The following is a 20,255-nucleotide window of genomic DNA, read 5'->3' as shown; positions in this document are numbered from 1 at the left end:
GTGGAGAAGTTTTCATGGTAGAATACGGACGGCTCAGCAGTATGCTATGTGTGTGTGTGTATTATTTGATCTTTTTCATAATGGGTGGAATAATAATTATGAACTATTTATCATGACAATTCTGATATATCAATTTGGTTGACATCAGAATTTTAATAATCCTTTGTTAATGCTCACTCAATACGTTATTACTAAAAAGCATCCAAAATTAAAAATTAAAATGACACATTAAACACCATGTTGATGGTTAAGTCAGCATTTTGATATAAATAATATTAGTATTGCTCCTTTAACTTGTCATTTCAAAAGGCTTAAGTGCTATATTTTAAATCACTAAAGATTGAGAACAAGGTTATTAACAAACATCATTTGGTATTAATTTTAATGTTTCCTTCTCTCTTTCTTCCCATCTCTCACTTCTCGCTCTTTATATCCTTCTTTGTTGACAGTTACTGTAATTCTTAGGCAAATTTCACACTCTTACTCTCCTATGAAGTTAAAATGATCATACAAATAATCTAAGAAATTGAAGTTGTGACTTGATAAGAGTAATTCTCATAATGATTTTGATGGCATTGAGCTTAAGATGTTCTTTGCAAATATGCTTGTTTTTAATTCCTTATGATGAACTGAATATTAATTATCAGATTTTTTGCCTTCCTTTCCTGATTTCTATGTGCTTTAATTCATTACTTAAAGGTAGCTTAAGCATGAATACTCTCTACTTCACTGGGCTCAATATAGCCCTTCATAGCTTCATTGGGCTTGTAACAATCCTTTTCGTTTTCCAGAAAATCTGAGATTTTCACTGCTCCTCATCCTTAACTAAGTGTCAATAAAATTCCCATGTGTGTAAAGGAGCCCAACTGTATCCCATACCTGTGGTTGTATAATTATCCTCTGATGTAAATTGCTAAGCAATTAGTTATTCTTTACAAACTTTCTACGTGTTTGATGGATAAAACAGGGACTCATTCTTTCAAAAATATTTTCGTAGTATCTACTACATGCAAGGCAGAATGTGGGCCGAACACTCACATACTGATTGAATTCTAACACAAACGAATACATGCATGTTACTTTTGATATAATACAATAGAAGAGGAGTAGACTAAGTACTAAAACAAGATCCAGTATCGTTCTGCTACTAGTTCCTCATGGGGTGGTCTCAGAAAGAGCTATTTTATCTCTTTCAAGGAGCTCTTAGTTCCCCATCTGCAAACTTAGGGGCTGGATGAGATAATATCCAAGAGGCCTGCCACCTCTAAACATTTTCTGGCAACATGACTCCTGTTTTCTGCTCTTCTTTAACATCAATCATTTCAGAGAACCTCTTCTCTAAGTCCTGGAAATTATATTTTGATATGAAGGCAGCTCCTTCTGGAAAATAATTATTACTCTGTATGAGCACTAAAACCTCATTTTTGATGTAAAATTAATGTTTAAGGCATGTTTTGTTATGAGATTGAGAACAGATGCTGGATAATAAAATTCATCTTGAAGCTGAGAAGATAAAAAATAAAAGAACAGTTACTAAATAATCCTCTGTGGTACAAAGGGAACTAGGAAATGTGAACAACAGCAACAATAATAATAATGGCTAATATTTATGAGTGCTTACCTTAAGCCAGCCATTGTGTTAAGCACTTTACATTTATTATCTCATTTAATCCCCAGGACAAATCTATGGAGGAAGTATTATTACTCCCATTTTGAGGTGGCAGAAATGAGGATTTGGAAAGCTTAAGCAGCCGTCTCAAATCATCCCTTAAATAAATGTGGCATTTACTTTAGATTTAAACCCAAAGAGCCATCTCCTTTCATTATATGGTATTGATTATCAAAAAGGATAATGTTACACGGCAAAACATGGTTAGCAAAAATAATCCCTATACATGCTTATTGTGTTCAAAATTAAAAAGTGACATAGTGAAGCATAGTTTTGCAAAATTTCTGAATATGTCGATGACATATGAAATCACTCATGGCCCTATGCAATATTACAGATAGATGAAAACACAAATTATTTAATTTGAAAATTGATGTTTTATAGTTTAAAGTAGGAAAAACATGTCACTTTGCTTAAGATATATGTTTTACCCTTACTGATTTAAAGAATATGCTTTTTGTATTATTTTCTCATTATAAATAGTATATTTATTCTTCAAATTACTAATTTAAGAATCTTATATAATATTCAGAGATAAATTTTAAAATATAAATCACAACAGTATAGAGATATTACACTGCTTCTTTTCACATATTTAAAATATAGATTTTAGGTAACTTTTACAGTATTATTAGTTTTATACTTATCATAAAAAATAGTTTTTAAATTACTGTATTATTAACATCTGAACACCAAGTAAACTAGTTTATTCAACTAGCTTTATATTTTCCTTCAAATACAGTAACTGGTTGTTCTTTTGGAGTAATGATTTATAGGTGGACCATCCAACAGGTTCCCAATGGTTCAAATGCCCAGGAGTTTCAGGGAACCAACAGAGAGCCACTGAGCTCGGGAGAGGAGTGGATGTGGACAGGGGGCAGTAAGTCTCAGGGCCAGCCTCTGCAGACAGATAAAGTGTGTACACACAATGACACTGGATAAGACTCTAAAATGGAACGACATCAAGATCAACTAAGATTAAATTCCCCAAAGAACATCAAGATGGGAGATTGAAATTAAAATTGTTGATAAAGGGATGAGAACTTTCATACACAGCCGAATCTGTAAATTGAGATTAAAATCTTACATACAATTAAAAACTATATTCTCATTACAGTAATTTTTGAATGTTAGTAGGACAGTTATAGGATATTAGTAAGGCAGAAAAGTTAGTAAAAGAAAATGAAAGTTATCCATAATACTACACATCAGAAATAAATATGGTTAATATTTTGATTTTGAGTTTTTGGTTTTTTTTTCAATATTTGTGCTTGAATTTCATTTTTTTTAACCAACTGGTAAGTGAAAGAGATACTGCTCTGTATAAACAATCTTATTTTCGGCTTGTCTTCACCTAATATCATATCATGACCATTTTTTGTTATCATTAAATTTTTTGTAATGGCTGTAGAAATAGTTTATTCAACCATTTTTCTTTTTGTCACAACTTTCAAAAAACTATTTTTAGGGCTGGGCCCGTGGCCTAGTGGTGAAGTTCCACATGCTCCGCGTCAGTGGCTCAGGTTTAGTTCCCGGTGCCGACCTACATCACTCGTCGCTGGCCATGCTATGGTGGCAACCCACATACAAAATAGAGGAAGATTGGCACAGATGTGAGCTCAGGGCAAATCTTCCTCAAGCAAAAAAAAGAAAAAAACAAAACTATTTTTAGGAAAAATTTTATTTTAGGTGTATTGTGCTCTAGTCAGACACAGAGAAATCCACATTTTTCTTTTCCAAGTGCTCTTTTGGAAACATTTGGGAATAGGCAATCAATAAACAAACAAACAAACAAATACCTCATTATTCTGGGTTTTACACTCCCCGGTTGAATGAGTAAACAAAAATTTATTTAGTCCTTAGTTTTCTCATTGGTTAAATGGAGACAATAATAGTTCCTAACTTGTAGTAGTATTAACAACATTAAATAAGGCACTTAGCACAATATCTGACACATCACCAATGCTCAGTAAATGCTGGATACTCTGATTATATAATGATAATAACAAATATTATTATGGTCCTCACTGTGGATCTGGTAAGCTCTGGTTTTGTGCTGCCTTTAGGAGGTAACATGCTTTGGTGGAAAGACCAGAAGTTAGACTGACAATGTTGGATACGTGGGTAAGTTACTCTTCTTCAAACTTCGGTATTCTCATTTGCAAAATGGGGATAACATCACCTATTTTGCAGGATCATGAGAACATTATAGATATATGCCAGAAACAGTAAAGGGTAGCTATCTCTCAGCTTCTAGATCCAATATTTCCTAGCAGATATATTTCTGATTCAAACTAGTGAGAATTAATCTAAACAAATGGTATTTTAGTTAACCAAATCACCCTCTTTTTCCTTAATTGAAAAGCAAGCATGGAAATAGTAATTTACTAATTTTGAAATGTGATCCCAGTATATCATGGAAAATAAGATTATAGTCAAGAGCATACCTATTTTTTATTTCCCCCCTCAAAAAGGGATCAAATTTCCATATAAAAAAATAATCAATTTCATGGTCAAGATTATTACAAACTAAGTGAATCATCTGAACGAGACTGAATCTACCTGGAGTTATCCAAATAGCTCTTTGATTTGGTCAGTTCAATTTAAAGCAATAAAATATCAGCCACACCAATTTAACGGCATTGCCCACTAAAGAAATCATTTGACTCTCTAAATAGAGCATAATTCTGTACTCTCTACATATTTTGCCCTACTATATACATCTCTGAAAAAATACGATTAAGATGATATAGTGACTTTATCCTCAAAAGCCAAAGAGCATTCACGTGTATCATATCATTCCGTTTCTCACCACAGCCCTAAAAAGTAGAGAGGAGGAAGGAGGCATAGCATTTTATATGGATGGGAAAGATTTGACTTGGATTACTGAACACACTCACTGGGTCATGTGGTGATATGTGGCGTTACATGATGAACGGGACTTTTATGAAAAATGCAAAACCAGGCCATCCTCCTTTCCTTAATTAGGAAGCATAGAGCTCCTTGAAAACGAAGCTAAGAAGTAGGACAAAGCTTCATTTTACTTATTTATCTCGTCTCTTTTAGAGAAAAATCAGCTTCTACGCTATACATTAAGGGTCAATATTTCTCATATCTAAATGGGGTGTGTGAAAACAATATGAATTAGTAGACTATTAGCAAAGCATATTCTATAATATTTCCATTGTTTTTAACTGCCTACTGGCAAATGCACAATGCAAAGGAACACCATATAAATAATACTCAGCCTAAACTATGTGGAGGATCCAGTCTATCTTATCTTGATCCCAAACTTAAATTCACATTGAGGAAAATGTAAAATTAGCCAAAGAAGAATATAGATTCAAATTGATCCTAGTCGAAATGATGATATAACTAATCGCAAAAGAATGATAAATTGGTAATTAATCAAAATAAAACGTCTATATTTTAAAAATTTAGAAGAAATTTTGCATGATTCTCCACAAAATAGCACAGATAAAATATATGCGAGGGGGTCATTTTTCTTTGTGACATTTATGCTGAGAAGGTGATATGGTAGTGTTTCCATCTATAGTATATACATAGGAGATCCCTATCTGTAGGCATATTTAATACCATGACTATCGCCCTTATAAAGTCTATGGGAATTTCAGCATGCAGTATATACTTCCTGCACATAGCAAGCACTACAATATAGATTAAATGAAAACTGAATCAATTCTTCTAATGTGTCTATTTTCTTTATTTAATACTTCCTAACAATATAACGAACCAATTACCAGGTGACAAGCACCATCTACATAAGCAGTTATCACCAGGGGGCAATTTTGCTCCACAGGAGACATTTCTTAATGCCTGGAGTCAACTTTCGTTGTCACAACTGGAAGAGGCATGATGTATTACTAGTATCTAATGAGTAAAGGCCAAGGATGCTGCAGAAGATTCCACAATGAACAAGACAATCTCCTCTTCCCCAACCTCCCAAAATGAGTTATCTGGCCAAAAAAATCAACAGTGTCAAGATGAGAAACCTTGATCTATACTGATATTCACCTTGGCCAAAGTATAAAATATGATTTGTTTTAAAACATTTATTTATTCTCTTATTTTAGAAAGAATATACAAAAACAAGGAAAAAAGAGAGAATAAGAAGAGAATGAGGGGCACAAATTATAAAAGCAGAAGGAGATGAGGTGATCTAGAGTCCTTATGGAAGGTCATGTGAGCGATATAGGAGGTTCAACCATCATGTCCAGCAGTTTTTGGACAAGTACAGAATCAATCTACATGACCGGTCGACAAAGAAGAAAACACAATGCATTCTCTAGTCATTTTCCCTTTGCAACATGGTCTTACATGAATGTGTGTCATGTTTTACCTTAAACATTGTTGAAAAAAACTCATCTGGAGAATGACTTAAACCACTTGTCCTGCTCTGCCCCTTAGCTATGCTTCTGGACCTCTCACTGGTTTTTGTTTTAATAATTACTGAACTTGCTTTTTGATTGTTAATTTCAGCATTTGTAAATATGCTTTATTTTTGGTCAACAAAAAGTATGTCTATAATAAATGGACACAACATACCTATATTTGGAATAGAGGTTAGTCAGAGGGGCTGGTAAACCAACTGTGCCCAGAATCAAGCACTAACCGTGCAAGCAACCTCAGTCATATTTTCACCTTGTCCTCTGCAACGTAGAAAAACCTTGAAAAATGATTGGAGGGAAAGAATTATCTTTTCTCTATAAGCACAATGCCATAGGAAAGAGGATTTTTCCCCCCTCAATATTAAAACATTTACATTTCAAAGTAAGTTTAAGAAGCCACTCACCCATTCCCTAGGTTAATTTTGTATGATACACAAATATGGCTGATACAGCAAGTTTAAAATAGTTCAAACCACTAAATAAACAACTGATAAATAGTAGGTTGATAGCAGAGAAGAAAGAATGTTGCATGAGGTTTTGCATGGTTGATTTCACTAAGGCTAGTAATTGATACAATCCATGTGGTGATATTAGGATCAGATGGTTAAATCAGATTTACACAAATAAAGGTCTCACTTAGAACCTAATTTTACAAATTATTTTACAAATAATTTCAGGAAACAAGCAATCAAGAGACTGTGGCATAAGGCCTAACATTAAGGCCCAATATCATATGTACCTTGACATCTGAGAAAAACCAGGAAGGTCTCAAATGGCCCAACCGAAATTTCCCCTCACAGCTCTGCTCCTGTGGATAAGGCCCCCCGACCAAAAATTCTCCCTTATCTCAGGGACCAAGTACAGTCTCCACTTATTCCCGAGCATTTAGGTTATGAAACATCTCCATTCAACACTTCAATAATCACCTAGCTTATGAGTTATTTTCCAGAGAGACAAGATCATAAATCTAGAGAAGCTAAGTGTGTTTACCATAAGCAATCTAAAATAGGGATATCTTGCTCAAAACATTCCATAGATAAGGACTTTCCTCCTAGAGAAGATACCTATTTGAGGTCCATGGGGGTACAGTTATCAGAATAGTTACAAAGAGATTGATTGAGGTCACCTGGTTTTCTTCTTCCCCAAGATCATTCTCCCAGTAACCGGGAGTGAAATGGAACATAGGAAAACTTCTTTAACTCCTTCCAGTCCACCAGAACAAGCAGGAAAGGCTGAAAAGGCTAATATGACACTGTTTGGAGCATAAGAAAGTATTACATACATGTTCCATTTAGGATAGGAGTATAAACAACATAAAATTGTGATAATTCTTTTCAAGTCTAAGTATGAAGGATCTGATACAAGTCTAATAGGGATAAAATTATTAAATGTTTTAAAATGACTGATTTCTAATTTTTAAGTGATTTATCCAAGTAATGTGGATTGCTGGAAGTTTTAAAAGTCAGCATACTAAATGATTATTTTATTATATTGTTACTTTTAATTCATGAATGTGATAACGACCATCTTAAATATTTGCTCTCCTATCCTCACCTAAACTAATTTAAATAGGTGATAATTAAGACTAACAACTCAAGAATAAAAGCTAATAAAAGAATGTCTCAGTATATATTTGCATTGTTTTAAATTTTACTTCTTTCCTGACATTAAAGAGAGATTATAAGTGAAATGATGATGGACTATATAACTATAACTTTGACTTTAATACTCTTTGCAATCACCTAATATATATAAGGATTAACATATATGTAAAAGGTAGTTAAAATATCTCAGGAGCTGAGATCCCCTGAGGAAATGCACTGACTGAGGTTGATAAACTTTCTGCACCAAAAATGCAAAGAAAGCTTGAGTTGTGTTGTTTGCAAGCTGTCCCTAAATGAGTGTATTGTGAAGATCAGTCTCTTAAATTTTCCTATTGGACTTGTGGGATGTGCAATACTGTTGAAATATGTTTCTTGCTGAATATCTCCTTCTATATGTTCTTCGACTTCTGAAGAAAGTGAGAGAAGAAAGTGCCAAAGCAGGACTGCATTTGAACATCAAGAAGACAAAAATCATGCTTACAGAAAAACTACAGAACTTTAATGTAGACAATGAAGACATTGAAATTGTTAAAGATTTTGTTTATCATGGTTCAACCCCAAGGTAATCAATTTAAATGGAGATTGCTGCCAAGAAATCCAGAGAAGACCGAGACTTGGAAGGGCAGCAATGAAAGAATTAGGAAAGATCATCAATGTAAGGCAGTTTCATTAGAGATTAAGACCAGATTATCCACACCCTCTTATTCCCAAGTATTATGTATGGGTGCGAAAGCTGGCCAGTGAAGAAGGCTGACGGAAAAAAAAATTGATTCATTTGAAATGTGGTGTTGGAGGAGAGCCCTATGGAGACCCTGGACTGCCAGAAAGACAGACAAGTGGGTCCTAGAGCAAATTAAGCCTGAACTATCACTGGAGGCAAAAATGATACAACTGACGCTGTCCTACTTTGGGCACATTATAAAAAGGCAGGATTCCTTGGAAAAGACAATAATGCTGGGCAAAGTAGAAGGCAGCAAGAAAAGAGGAGGACCAAACAGGAGATGGAATGACTCCATAAAAAAATTCATAGGCATGAATCTACAGAAATCGAGTAGGGCTGTTTAGGACAGGACACTGTGGACATCACTCATTCATAGGGTCACCAGGAGTCGGAGCCAACTTGATGGTATATAACAAAAAATATGTTCTTACAGTAAAAATTGTGGGCCAATTTTTGTAGTCATTAGAATATACAAAATAATATTTTCTGTAGGCCATCACTATGATTTTATAAAGTCCTTGTGGGTGGAGAAGAAAAGAAGAATTAACTAGAAGAGAGCGGTATCAAATTTCAGAGAGAGACCAATGATCTTGATTGTTATGCAGAATTTTTAGGTCTGCAATTAAGTCATTTATGCAAACCACATAAGCCTGTGGATTTTGGTTTCCTCATTAGCAAAATAAGGGATTGGGCTGGGAAGTCTCTTAGGAACTTTTTTGTTTTAAAGTTCTTGTAGAGTGTACATATGGCTCTTTGTATTAATCAAAATATATTACTTGTAAACTATGCTGAGCATGGTTATTTTTCATTATTTTATTATCTTCAACCAGTTACCATAATATGTGTATGCTTTGTTTTAATATGTTTATTTTTCTTAGAAAATTATTTTATGAAAAGAATTTCAGACTAATATTTACAACAAAAAATATATCCTCTCTTATTCCACTAAAGTATACTGTTTTTCCTAAATCAGAACTGCAAACATGGATATGATTACACGTCATTCTCTACCAGTAATTTTAGTTTGCTTTAAAATAACATTGTTGATTTTATATGTGAACTTAACTTCAAACATTCTTGAAAGTAAATTTAAATTTGTACTTTTTAGTAAGCAATACAATGTAAATCTAAATCTAAATCAGTGACTTACTAAATATTTCTCCAAAATATGAACTAGCTGCTGTGGCGGATCAGAACTGGCCACCCCAAAATGTATCTCTTTGGCTTAATTATTTTTAAGAACAAAAGACTATGAAAGAAACGTTGACCTTCCCCCAACTGTCTAAAAGAATTTAAGATAAAAGGCCTGTCCCCAGGACAGGCCATCACCATGGATAACTCTGGGTATCAGTAGACTGGGAGGGTCCTTGCTAAGCCCATTCTTATCTACCAAACATTTGCTTTTCCATTTCCAGGTGAATTGCCTTCTTCCCCTTTGAAGTCCCAAACCACTACACCCAACTTCCTCCTTTGTCTTTAGCTGATGATATTTAAGCTGGCAGCTTGGCCATTTCGGCGAGTTAATCAGCTTTTGTGGGTTTCTCCCACATATACATGTTATAAAGCTTTGTTTGATTTTCTCCTGTTCTGTCTCATGTTAATTTAATTTGTAGACCAGCCAGAGGACTTAGAGTAGGTAGAGGAATTCTCTCCCTCCTCTACACTGCCATTTGTGACTGTCTTGTACCTAAGTAGAAAGTTACACTTACCATGTTTTCTCATTGAATAGACTCAACAGGAACTATCTTCCAAGTAAAAAAATTACACTGGAAAAATTTAATTAAATGCTGATAGCATGCATCTCCATAGACATGAAAAATGAGAATGCAGTTCTTTGTTTTTCATACTGTAAATTTCCTTTTAATGCAAATGTCACCCTCAAATGTCAATCCAGGAATGAGACCCACTGAGTATCTGACTTTTTACTACATAAAATGATAATGCCTTATTATCTTTTAATATGTATACCTTTAAACTCATGTTGCTAAATAAGTAAAGACCATGACACAAATGATCCAGTATATTTTTCACCGTCTCTAAAATATCAGACTGCTACAAGAATGATCAGTTGCTGCATTATCATCACCAAGGTGACCCACAATGAGATATACAGAAATAGTCTATTACAAAGTATTCTAATTCCAGTTTGAAATATCAACTACTTTTTAAAGAACTGAAGAATACTACCTATACTTGAAACTAAGTTCCATTTCTCTTAATGCTAAGAATATTTCTGGTTATAACATATCAAATGTATTTTTTTATTTATTTTTAAATTTATTTATTTTTTTTTTGGTGAGGAATATTGGCCCTGAGCTAACATCTGTACCAGTCTTCCTCTACTTTGTATATGGGATGAGCAGTGTGTAGGTCTGTGCCTGGGATCTGAACCCACGAACCCCGGGTCATCAAAGCAGAGCATATGAACTTAACTACCATGCCACCAGGCTAGTCCTCAAATTTATTTATTTTTTTATCTAATTGCATGCAAACTTGACCATAGTTATTTTTCATTTTTTTATTATCTTCAGCCAGTTATCATTATGTGTACACTATGTTTTAATATGTTTATGTTTCTTAGAAAATTATTTTAAGAAAAGAATTTTGGACTAATATTTACAATACAAAACATATCATCTCTGCATGTCCTGCATACATAATATGCTAGCATGACAATTTTCTTTTTTTTTTTATGAGGAAGATTGGCCCTGAGCTAACATCCATGCCCATCTTCTTCTGCTTTAAATGGGACGCCACGACAGCATGGCTCGTCAAGCAGTGCATGGGTGCGCACCCAGGATCCGAACCGGCGAACCCCGGGCTGCCGCAGCGGAGCATGCGCATTTACCTGCTTGCGCCACCAGGCCGGCCCCTAGCATGACAATTTTAATTATCTCTTTACCATGTGTAACTTGGTTTGGATAGCTATTACATCTATTTTTTATATTGATTTACTTTTATTTTTACATTAATCTGGATATAAAGTTCAAATTAATTAATAAGAGTGTGAGTTTTTTTCCTCTGATGATAAACAATTTATATATGTGATCCAGGAGGCAGTCTCATAAAATTACAGTTTAAAATAATCTTAAATAGAAATAACACAAAGTCTAGAAACATTTAAAAAGAAAAAGAAATACTGAGTGCTTTATATGGCTCTGTTGGAATATCAGTATATTCAATTTAGCAATTATTTCAACATTCTATAGGTCCCTAGGGTATCACTGATCTGATGCAATTGAATCACACCCTGTTCCACCAATGAAAGAATCTATATAGCATCAAATAGTCATCAGTTTTCACTGAGGGAATAAATTAGGTCTATATCATTTACATCTGACATTAGTTCAGGTCAGCAAACATTAATTGCGTACCGGGAGTCGGCTAACTAATGGAAAGCCAATGATGAATAAGGTGACGCTGTGTGCCCTCACCCCCCAACATCTTACAGTCTGCTGTAAATAGATATTGGAAAGTTTTGATAAATATTCTATTGGCTATATTCTCGTAGAGTAATGGAAGTAAAGAAAAACAAGAGATGCAGTTCATTCTGGGATTTCAGAGAAGTTTTCTTGTTGGAAACTGCATCTCAACTGAATCTTGGAAAATGAGACAGATGGGTCAGGTGAAGAATGATGGAGAGGGCACTGCAGTTGGAGAGGATATCTGGAATGAATGCATATTAAAGAAGCAGATCGTGTACTGGGAAACAGGAATGGTTTGTGTTCATGGAGCACAAAGTGCAACACGGAAATGATAGGATGTAATATCATGGAGGTAACAGGGAGGGCACGATATTTCAAGCTAACATCTTGGACACCATAGGCAATGCAGCATCACTAAAGTGTTTTAAGCACAGATGTGATATGGTGAGCTTTGTATTTTAGATTTAAAATTAGAAAAATTCTTTATAAACAATTCAATGAATGCTAATGGATTGATGAATCTGTCACAATATATTGATCTCCAATCAACACAATAAATCTTTGTTACTTCATGTATGTGTGTGTGTGAGAGAGAGATGAACACGAAATATAAGTATCTGGGACTTTTTTATATTATGCAAAATTAAACATCTGATTTAAATAGGAAAACATGGGTTGACTTCCAGAACTGTTTCTCATTTCTCTACCCAGCTAAAAACAGAAATTCTTACCAATTTTAAGGAATATATATTGTACTGGGTTGAACAAGTTTCCTCCAAAATTCATATCCACTCAGAAACTTATAATGGGGCCTTATTTGGAAATAGGGTCTTTGCAGATGTAATTGGTTACTTTAAGATGAGGTTATACTGGATTAGGGTGAAGCCTAAATCCAATGACTGGTGTCCTTATAAGGCCATGTGAAGATATAGAGACAGAGACACACAGAGGGAAGAAGGCCATGTGAAGGCAGAGGCAGAGGCTGGAATGATGTGACTACAAGTCCAAGAATACCAAGGGCTGCCGGCAACCATCAGAAGCTCAGAGAAGGCATGATACAGTTTTTCCCTCTGAGCCTCCAGAAGGAACCAACCCTGCTAACACCTTGATTTCAGACTTCTGCCTTCCAGAACTGAGAGAATAAATTTCTGTCGTCTTAAGCCTCACAGTTTGTGGTAATTTGTTACAACAGCCCTGGGAAACTAATACACATACATGGCGGTATGTCTTGCCTAGGCATCATGAGGGCTCTGGGAGTTAATCTGTGGCCCCTGTAAGAGGATATTCTCATTAGCGCAGTATGAAAAGGACAAAACATTGTCCTCCTTCTATTAGCATTTGGCTTCTCCTGAAATGTTTTTGTTCCTCCAGCTTGGCACTTATTTCCCACCATGATTTGCATTGGGGGACATATCTAGACTTTATTAATTACTCATCCAAATTTAAGGCATATATAAAAATTACTTTAGCTGTGTGTATCCTAGTTTCCAAAGGTACTTACTCTTATGAAGACTGGTTAAAAGCTAATTTAGTATTTGTCATCAAAAATTCTCATTACTTTAATCAATATACTATATTCGGCTTTTGTCAAATAAATGTTTGAGTATGGCAGCCATAAATGGTTTTTAAAAATTATTAGACTGAGAGGTCTCCCTTCTGCTTCATGCAGCCCCTTTGGTATAGAAGATTAGCATCGCCGTTTGGGGAGACAGCTTACTGAGGCAAAAGACATGGAGCATATCACTAAATTTCAAAAATAACAGCATGCACTTGTTTCAACTAAACTTGAGGGAAAAACAAATGTAGAGGGAGCAGAATAATTTTAAATGAGTTTAAATTCGCTGAAATTGGAGTTCATATTGTCGTCAAGACAAGTCAGGAAACAAAAACAGGAGAAGCCCTGAAGGGTTCAAAGCGGTGGCCTGGAACTAAACTTCTCCACCTGGAATAGAGCGAACTTCCTCTTTTCAACCTTGAGAAGTACCTAATTTCTCAGATGACAAAGTAATCACAGAAAAACTGCACAGAGGAAGGATAACAAACACAGGGGGAATTGCCATCAGCCTGCACACCAACAGAAGCAGTGCTCTTACTGAGATTTCTCCCTCTCTAGTCTTTCTGGCAAACTCTGAAGTAAAAGAAGTACATACAAGACCATTCCCTAACCTGCAGGTTTAAGACAGATCTCAGATAAACTCTCTAAGGGGGTGCTAGAAAGGTAAGAGAAGCCATTTCTCTCTCCCAGGAATGATCAAAGCTCAGGTTTCCTATTTTTTTTTTAATAATAAAAAAAAGAAATTTATTTTCTTATATTTTTCTTGGAAAGAGATAAATATAATTTGCATTCTTCAAAAGTAGACAAATGAAAAATAATCTGACCTGGACAATGGTTAGGAAAATGGCCCGGTTAGGGATCTGGTTAGGTACTAAATGACTAATCACCAAATTTTCGACAGTAAAGACAGCTTCCAGGATGATTTAATTGTTGTTTTCCAAACAAACAAACAAAAATTTAGAGACTGCCCTTTTAAAAATTAATGTTATAGGTTGTATAGATTGTAAAGGACATGGGAGAAAAACAACAAGAAGCAGATGTTTTGGTTTTTCTAAGCTGCACCATCCAATATGGTAGCCAGTAGTTACACTATTTCAATTCAAATTCAAACGAATTATAATTAAATAAAATTAAAGATTTAGTTCCTCAGCTGTCTTAGCTACAATGCAAGTGCTCAGTAGCCACACGTGGCTAGAGTAGGTCTAGAATATTTACGTCTTTGTATCAACTTCTATTGGAGAGCATTGCTCTAGAGCCATTTTTGTCTTTTTTTTCTAAAATTATATTGATGCTTGTATTAGTTTCCTGTTGCTGCTATAACAAACTACCATAAACTTGGTGGCTTAAAGCAACAGAGATTTATTCTCTCACAGTATTGGAGGCCAGAAGTCCCAAGCCAGTTTCACGGGGTTGAAATGAACGTGTCTGCAGGACCACACTTCCTCCGGAGGATCTAGGGCAGAACCTGCTCCTTTTATCTTCTAGTTCTGGTGGCTGCCAACATTCCTTGGCTTATAGCCATATCACTCCAATCTCTGCCTCTGTGGTCACATTGCCTCCATCTTTTCTGTGGAATCTCCCTCTGCCGACCTCTTATAAGGATGCATGTGATCACACTCAGAGTCACCTGAATAATACGGGATACTACCCCCCGCATGTCAATAGCATTAAATTAATCACATCTGCAAACACTTTGCTTTATACAACAACATTTACAGGTTCCAGCAATTAGGACCTGATACCTCTGAGGCCCTTATCCTACTTACTACAACCTACTACAATGCTTTTTTTCAATTTCTATTTTACTTTATTTTATTTTATGTTGCCAATTTATCATTTACTTCACTGGCATCTATCGGTTTAAACGTTAATACAGTTTCCCACAGCACATGAGTTTTCCCCCGGAGAGGCTTAGACACTAGAGAATCAAGCTTCCTGTTTAGCTTCAGATATTTTTCCTTCCTGTCTTGCGAATGCCAAAGCTCAGGCTTGATGAGGGAGCCCATTATAGCACCAACTCAAAACTTTACAAACCTACTTGCAGTGATTACAGAATATGTTGTCATATTCTGAGCCACACACACTGAGTCAGGGGACCATGTGCCTTTTGGAAAGTTGCTTTTGTCCTATATTTACTGTGTCTTGTAAAGTAACTTCATTGACAGTGTTGGGTTTAAAACAATTATTTTTAAAGAAAACCATCTCAAAAATAAGATAAGTGTTTGGATATTGTAATGAGAATGAAAAAAAAAAAGAGGGAGAGAGACAGAGCTGGCTGTAAAAGCTACTCAAAATAATAGAAAAATAGATAAACAAAAGACAACCCCATTGAAATAAGGGCAAGACTCTTGAACAAACTCTTCAAAAAGGAGGGTATACAAATGACCAGTAAGTATAACCTCTTTAAAAATCAGGAAAATCATCATTAAAACTAAAATAAGATACAACGAACACCCACCATAATGGCTAAAACTTTAAAAATAACACTAAATGTCCAAATTTGCAGAGCAACAGGAAGCCTAGTACATTACTTTTGAAAGTCTAAATTGATATAACTACTTTAGGAAAATTTTTGTCATTATTGACAAAATTTGAACATAAGTATATATGCTAACTTGGTATTACTGCTTCCTAGGTTTATGCCCATGAGAAATGTTCATAGTAATTCTATTGAAATAGCCAAAAACTGGAAACAACTAAAATGTTCAGCAACATGAAATGAATAAATAATTGTAGAATATTCATATAATAGGATAATAACACTAATGAAAATAAACAAATACCTCTAATAAAAACATGGATAATTCTCACAAATATTATTTTGAACAAAAGAAATCAGATTGAAAATAATGCATATTTTATTATTCCATTTGTATGAAATCAAAAAAAAGAACAACTACTCTATGGGGATAAAAAGCAGGTGAATTTCTAACTTTAAGAAGTAGTAATAACTGGGAGGGGGTCCAATGGGTGCTTCTGGGTGTCAATATGATGCTTTTTGATCTGGTGGTGGTCACAGGGGTGTTCCTTTTGTTGGAATTAAGGACCAGGAAAACAGAACAGTGGTAGTGGGCTCTGGCCTTGTATCAGATATAGGTTTCCTTTTCAGTTCTATTACTCAGGCAGTGTGCCTTTGGGTAAATTTTCACTTTCACTATTTTTATCATAAGAAATACTGCTGGATTAATTGCCTTACTTTGTCCCTCAGACTGTGTTTTTCTTATTCACTGTGGTATTACTAACACTTAGCGTGTTTCATGACTCATAAAAAGTGCTCAATAAATAATTGTTAATAAAATAAATTACACACATCACGGTTTCCACGAAGAATATTGCATGTTTTTCGTTTATTGAAAGCTAAACATGCACCTTAGAAAATTTGTCAAACTGACAAAAATATCACATTTTGTTTTGGCCTTCCCATCATGATGCTGACAACTAGAATATGTGTGAACACAGGGGTCTGTGTCCTTGAATACCCAGACCACATAGTAGAAAGGACCTGAATTTAGGTTAGAGCTCATTTTAGGCTTCTTTTAAAGAGTTACAACTTCCTCCTGAAAATCTAATTCTCCAGAAGACATAAATAAACCTCTCTGACTCTCTATTCATTATATTTGCTATGTAAAAAGTGATGACCAATAAAATAAACTCCTATAGAATTTTTTAAATGATATCCCTGGCCCGTTTGTAGTAACCAGCTCAGTTTGCTCATAACAATGTTGCCCATGAATTACTAAAATATGATTTGGTCATTATAGCTACTATTTTCACGAATCTCTGCAACTAAATTCATACAGAGGTGAAAGATTTATATTTTTTTATTATAAACTACTAAATGTCTGGTTAATTTTAAAAAGCTTGCCCAATAGGGCATTTGCAATTTTCTGGTTATAGTGAGCTTTTATTTTTATAGGAAGGGGTGGGGGAGAGTCTAACAGGAGACTCCTTGCGTGAAGCTGATATCCCAATTCTCTGGCTGTCCATATCTGGAATCCCTCCTCCCCTGGCCAATTGGAGGAACAGGAAGAAAAATTTCCTGGGAGAAGGGGAAAATATATTACCAGAGAATTCTCATTCTAAAGCCGGTGTTCCCAAATAATGTGTTTGCAGATTCAATTTATACTACCTAGTAACCTTAAAAAACCTCAAGAATCTTTAATTCTGTGTTGGTACTGGCTTCATAGAAGCAAATGAGCAAAGATAAATCCTTTCTAGAAGAATTCACTAGGAACCTTGGCCTGAAAGAAGTCCCATAGACAAAGTTCTGAAGAAATTGAGATCACAGTTTCTTAATAAGGTGAATGAGCATAAGGATAAGCATGAGAAGGACGGGCAGATTAGAAGGCTAAGAAGAAGGAAAAAAGGAAAGAAGGAGATGGAAAAACAAGCATCACTAGCAAAAATGAGCAGAGATAATAGAGAGCAGAATTGCAATCCCCCAAAATCCATATATTGGAATCATTAGGCAAACATGTATGCACACATATATGATGCATGTAAGAAATACAAAAGGGGAGTTTAAAACATGATTAAAGGAAAAGAAACTTTTAGGTGACCAAGTAGATTTTAAAAGGAACAAATAAAACTTACAGGCATATAAAATATAATTGACACTAAAACTCAGTGGTTGGCTTTAAAATAGTAAAAGGTTTAACTGAAGAGAACTGGAAGGAAGTTCTTAAGAAGCTATCCAAAATCCATCACAAAGAGTCAACAAGATGGATAATAGTATAGGTTTCTACTTAACTATTTCATAAGACTTCAGACAATTTAATTAATAAGCTTTGTTGTTTTAGTCTATTGAACAAAAATGACTTCCCAAATCCTTTACTTAAGGTATTTAAGTAATGTGTGTTTGTGTAAAAATGAAAATATACATTTATAACATAAAACAACTTTATGTATTATTTATACTTAGAAACAGAAGGCAGTTTATTGTTAGAGAAAACAAGTAATATTAATTAAAAATAAACAAATTACTAATTAAACGAAGATGACAAAATCCATCACAAATTTTAACAGTATGAGACTCACAGTAAGAACAGCCATAGACTTCGATTCTGAGCCCAATGCGGCCTTCCCCGTTCCAGTCCAGAGGCACTATGCGCACATAGCGGGCGACAACTGGATGCTGTAAATCATGCCGAACCACGCTATCAGAGTTGACGTTCCCAGGAAACGCCTGGAAAAGGAAATAGGATCAAAAAATTAGGAAAACAAAATACTTCAGAAACAACCATGTTCTCTATGTGCTAAAATAAACTCAAACTTTCTTATTTAATGGTGGGATTTTATATTCTATACACCATAAACAATTTGGAAAAAGCTTCTATACTTCTTTTATTTAATAACAAGTCCAGTTTTAAATGGGAACTACACAAAGTTTCCATGGTCCTTTCATATGTAGAAATACACTCATATGTTAAAAGGATGAAACCCTATATGGCACCCACTGCAGTATCCAATAAACATTTAAATTAAGAGTTCTAATATTTTGCATTTAAATTATACAATAAACAATTTTTCATAGAATCCAACCATATTTCTTGCTTTTTAAAATTTTTCTCTACATTATCTTCCCACGCCACCATCAAAAATCTGAAAAATTTTTCAACATCAATTAGGTAAAAAGAACAATTGAGTATTTGTGCAGAGGCCAGGGTTTTCTAGCTTTTATTGGCATAAACACGTTTAGAGAGTTTACGAGTAGATCAGAAACATATTCATTCCATTTTTTCTCATTTATAGAAGATTCTGTCAAAAGAGTGATTTCCCATGAGTCTTATTTGATACAGAAAGTTTACATTGTCTATATTTTTCCAGCAGAGAACAAATGGATTTTCTTTGGGCATGGATATCATTCACTCAGCAAACATTTATAAAACATCTATTGCATGATAAGCACAAAGCAAGAAATTACGGGAGACACAGGGATGTGCAGAGCCACAGACACTGCCCTCAAAAGAATTACAATCTAACAACAGGGAAATGTCAGTATAAAATTATCATTCAAGGAAGATTTAAAGCAAGAGACCACCATATTTTAGAAGATATAAGTCAAATAAATGGGAAGTATATGCATGTACTATTTTAAACACCAGCTGGGCTGGCTCCGTGGCTTAGCGGTTAAGTGCGCGCGCTCTGATGCTGGCGGCCGGGGTTCGGATCCCGGGCACGCCCCAAGGCACCACTTCTCCGTCCAACCCGAGGCCGAGTCCCACGTACAGCAACTAGAAGGATGTGAACCTATGACATACAACTATCTACTGGGGCTTTGGGGGGGAAAAATGAATAAATAAAATCTTTAAACACCAGCTGTTTTAATTTCATATATGCATTCTAGCTGTTCGTATATTAGACAACTTGAGTTTTCGTAAACCTGTATTCCACATGAGATCCTCTTTTATATTTGTTTAAATTGTCTCTTAAACATTGAAACAAAAATTTTAAAAAGAACACTGCACTTGTTAATCACAAAAAGATATAACATCAGCACTATGTTACATTCCTAATCTGTTGTATTCTCGACCTGAGGTTTTGAATTTGCTTCTACATAAAACAAGAGTTTTATCTTTTAAAAATTCTCTTTTATAACAGTTTTTAAAAGATGTAAAATTGATAAGCAAATAAAGAGATTCTTTTAATGAAAACATAGTAGCTTTGAAATGGAAGGTTCTGGTTTAACTTCACACAAGCATCACAACAATAAAATTGTAGTTTAAGGTTTGTTACCTGATCCTCATTCTCCAGTCATATTCCTGGCCTCCAAAATACAAAATGTGTAATGTAAGACCTGGTAATATACAGAGTATGTTGACACATTTCCTCAGAATTTAAGCTATTTTATATAACATCTAGATGGCCCCCAC

General features: G+C 34.8%; 1 protein-coding gene across 1 annotated transcript in view; it reads right to left on the bottom strand.

The window, feature by feature from the left end:
• Nucleotides 1-20,255, bottom strand: part of CNTNAP2 (contactin associated protein 2) — a 1,356,851-nt gene that overhangs the window by 1,094,520 nt on the left and 242,076 nt on the right. Inside the window, exon 4 of the mRNA XM_014787667.2 lies at nt 18,421-18,568. Within this exon, the coding sequence (XP_014643153.2) occupies nt 18,421-18,568 (148 nt within the window). The remainder of the gene's footprint in view (nt 1-18,420; nt 18,569-20,255) is intronic.

Source organism: Ceratotherium simum, chromosome 1, assembly GCF_057802395.1.
Source record: "Ceratotherium simum simum isolate JZ-2026a chromosome 1, ASM5780239v1, whole genome shotgun sequence".
NCBI lineage: Eukaryota > Metazoa > Chordata > Mammalia > Perissodactyla > Rhinocerotidae > Ceratotherium > Ceratotherium simum.
This window is presented reverse-complemented; position numbering and strand designations above follow the sequence as displayed.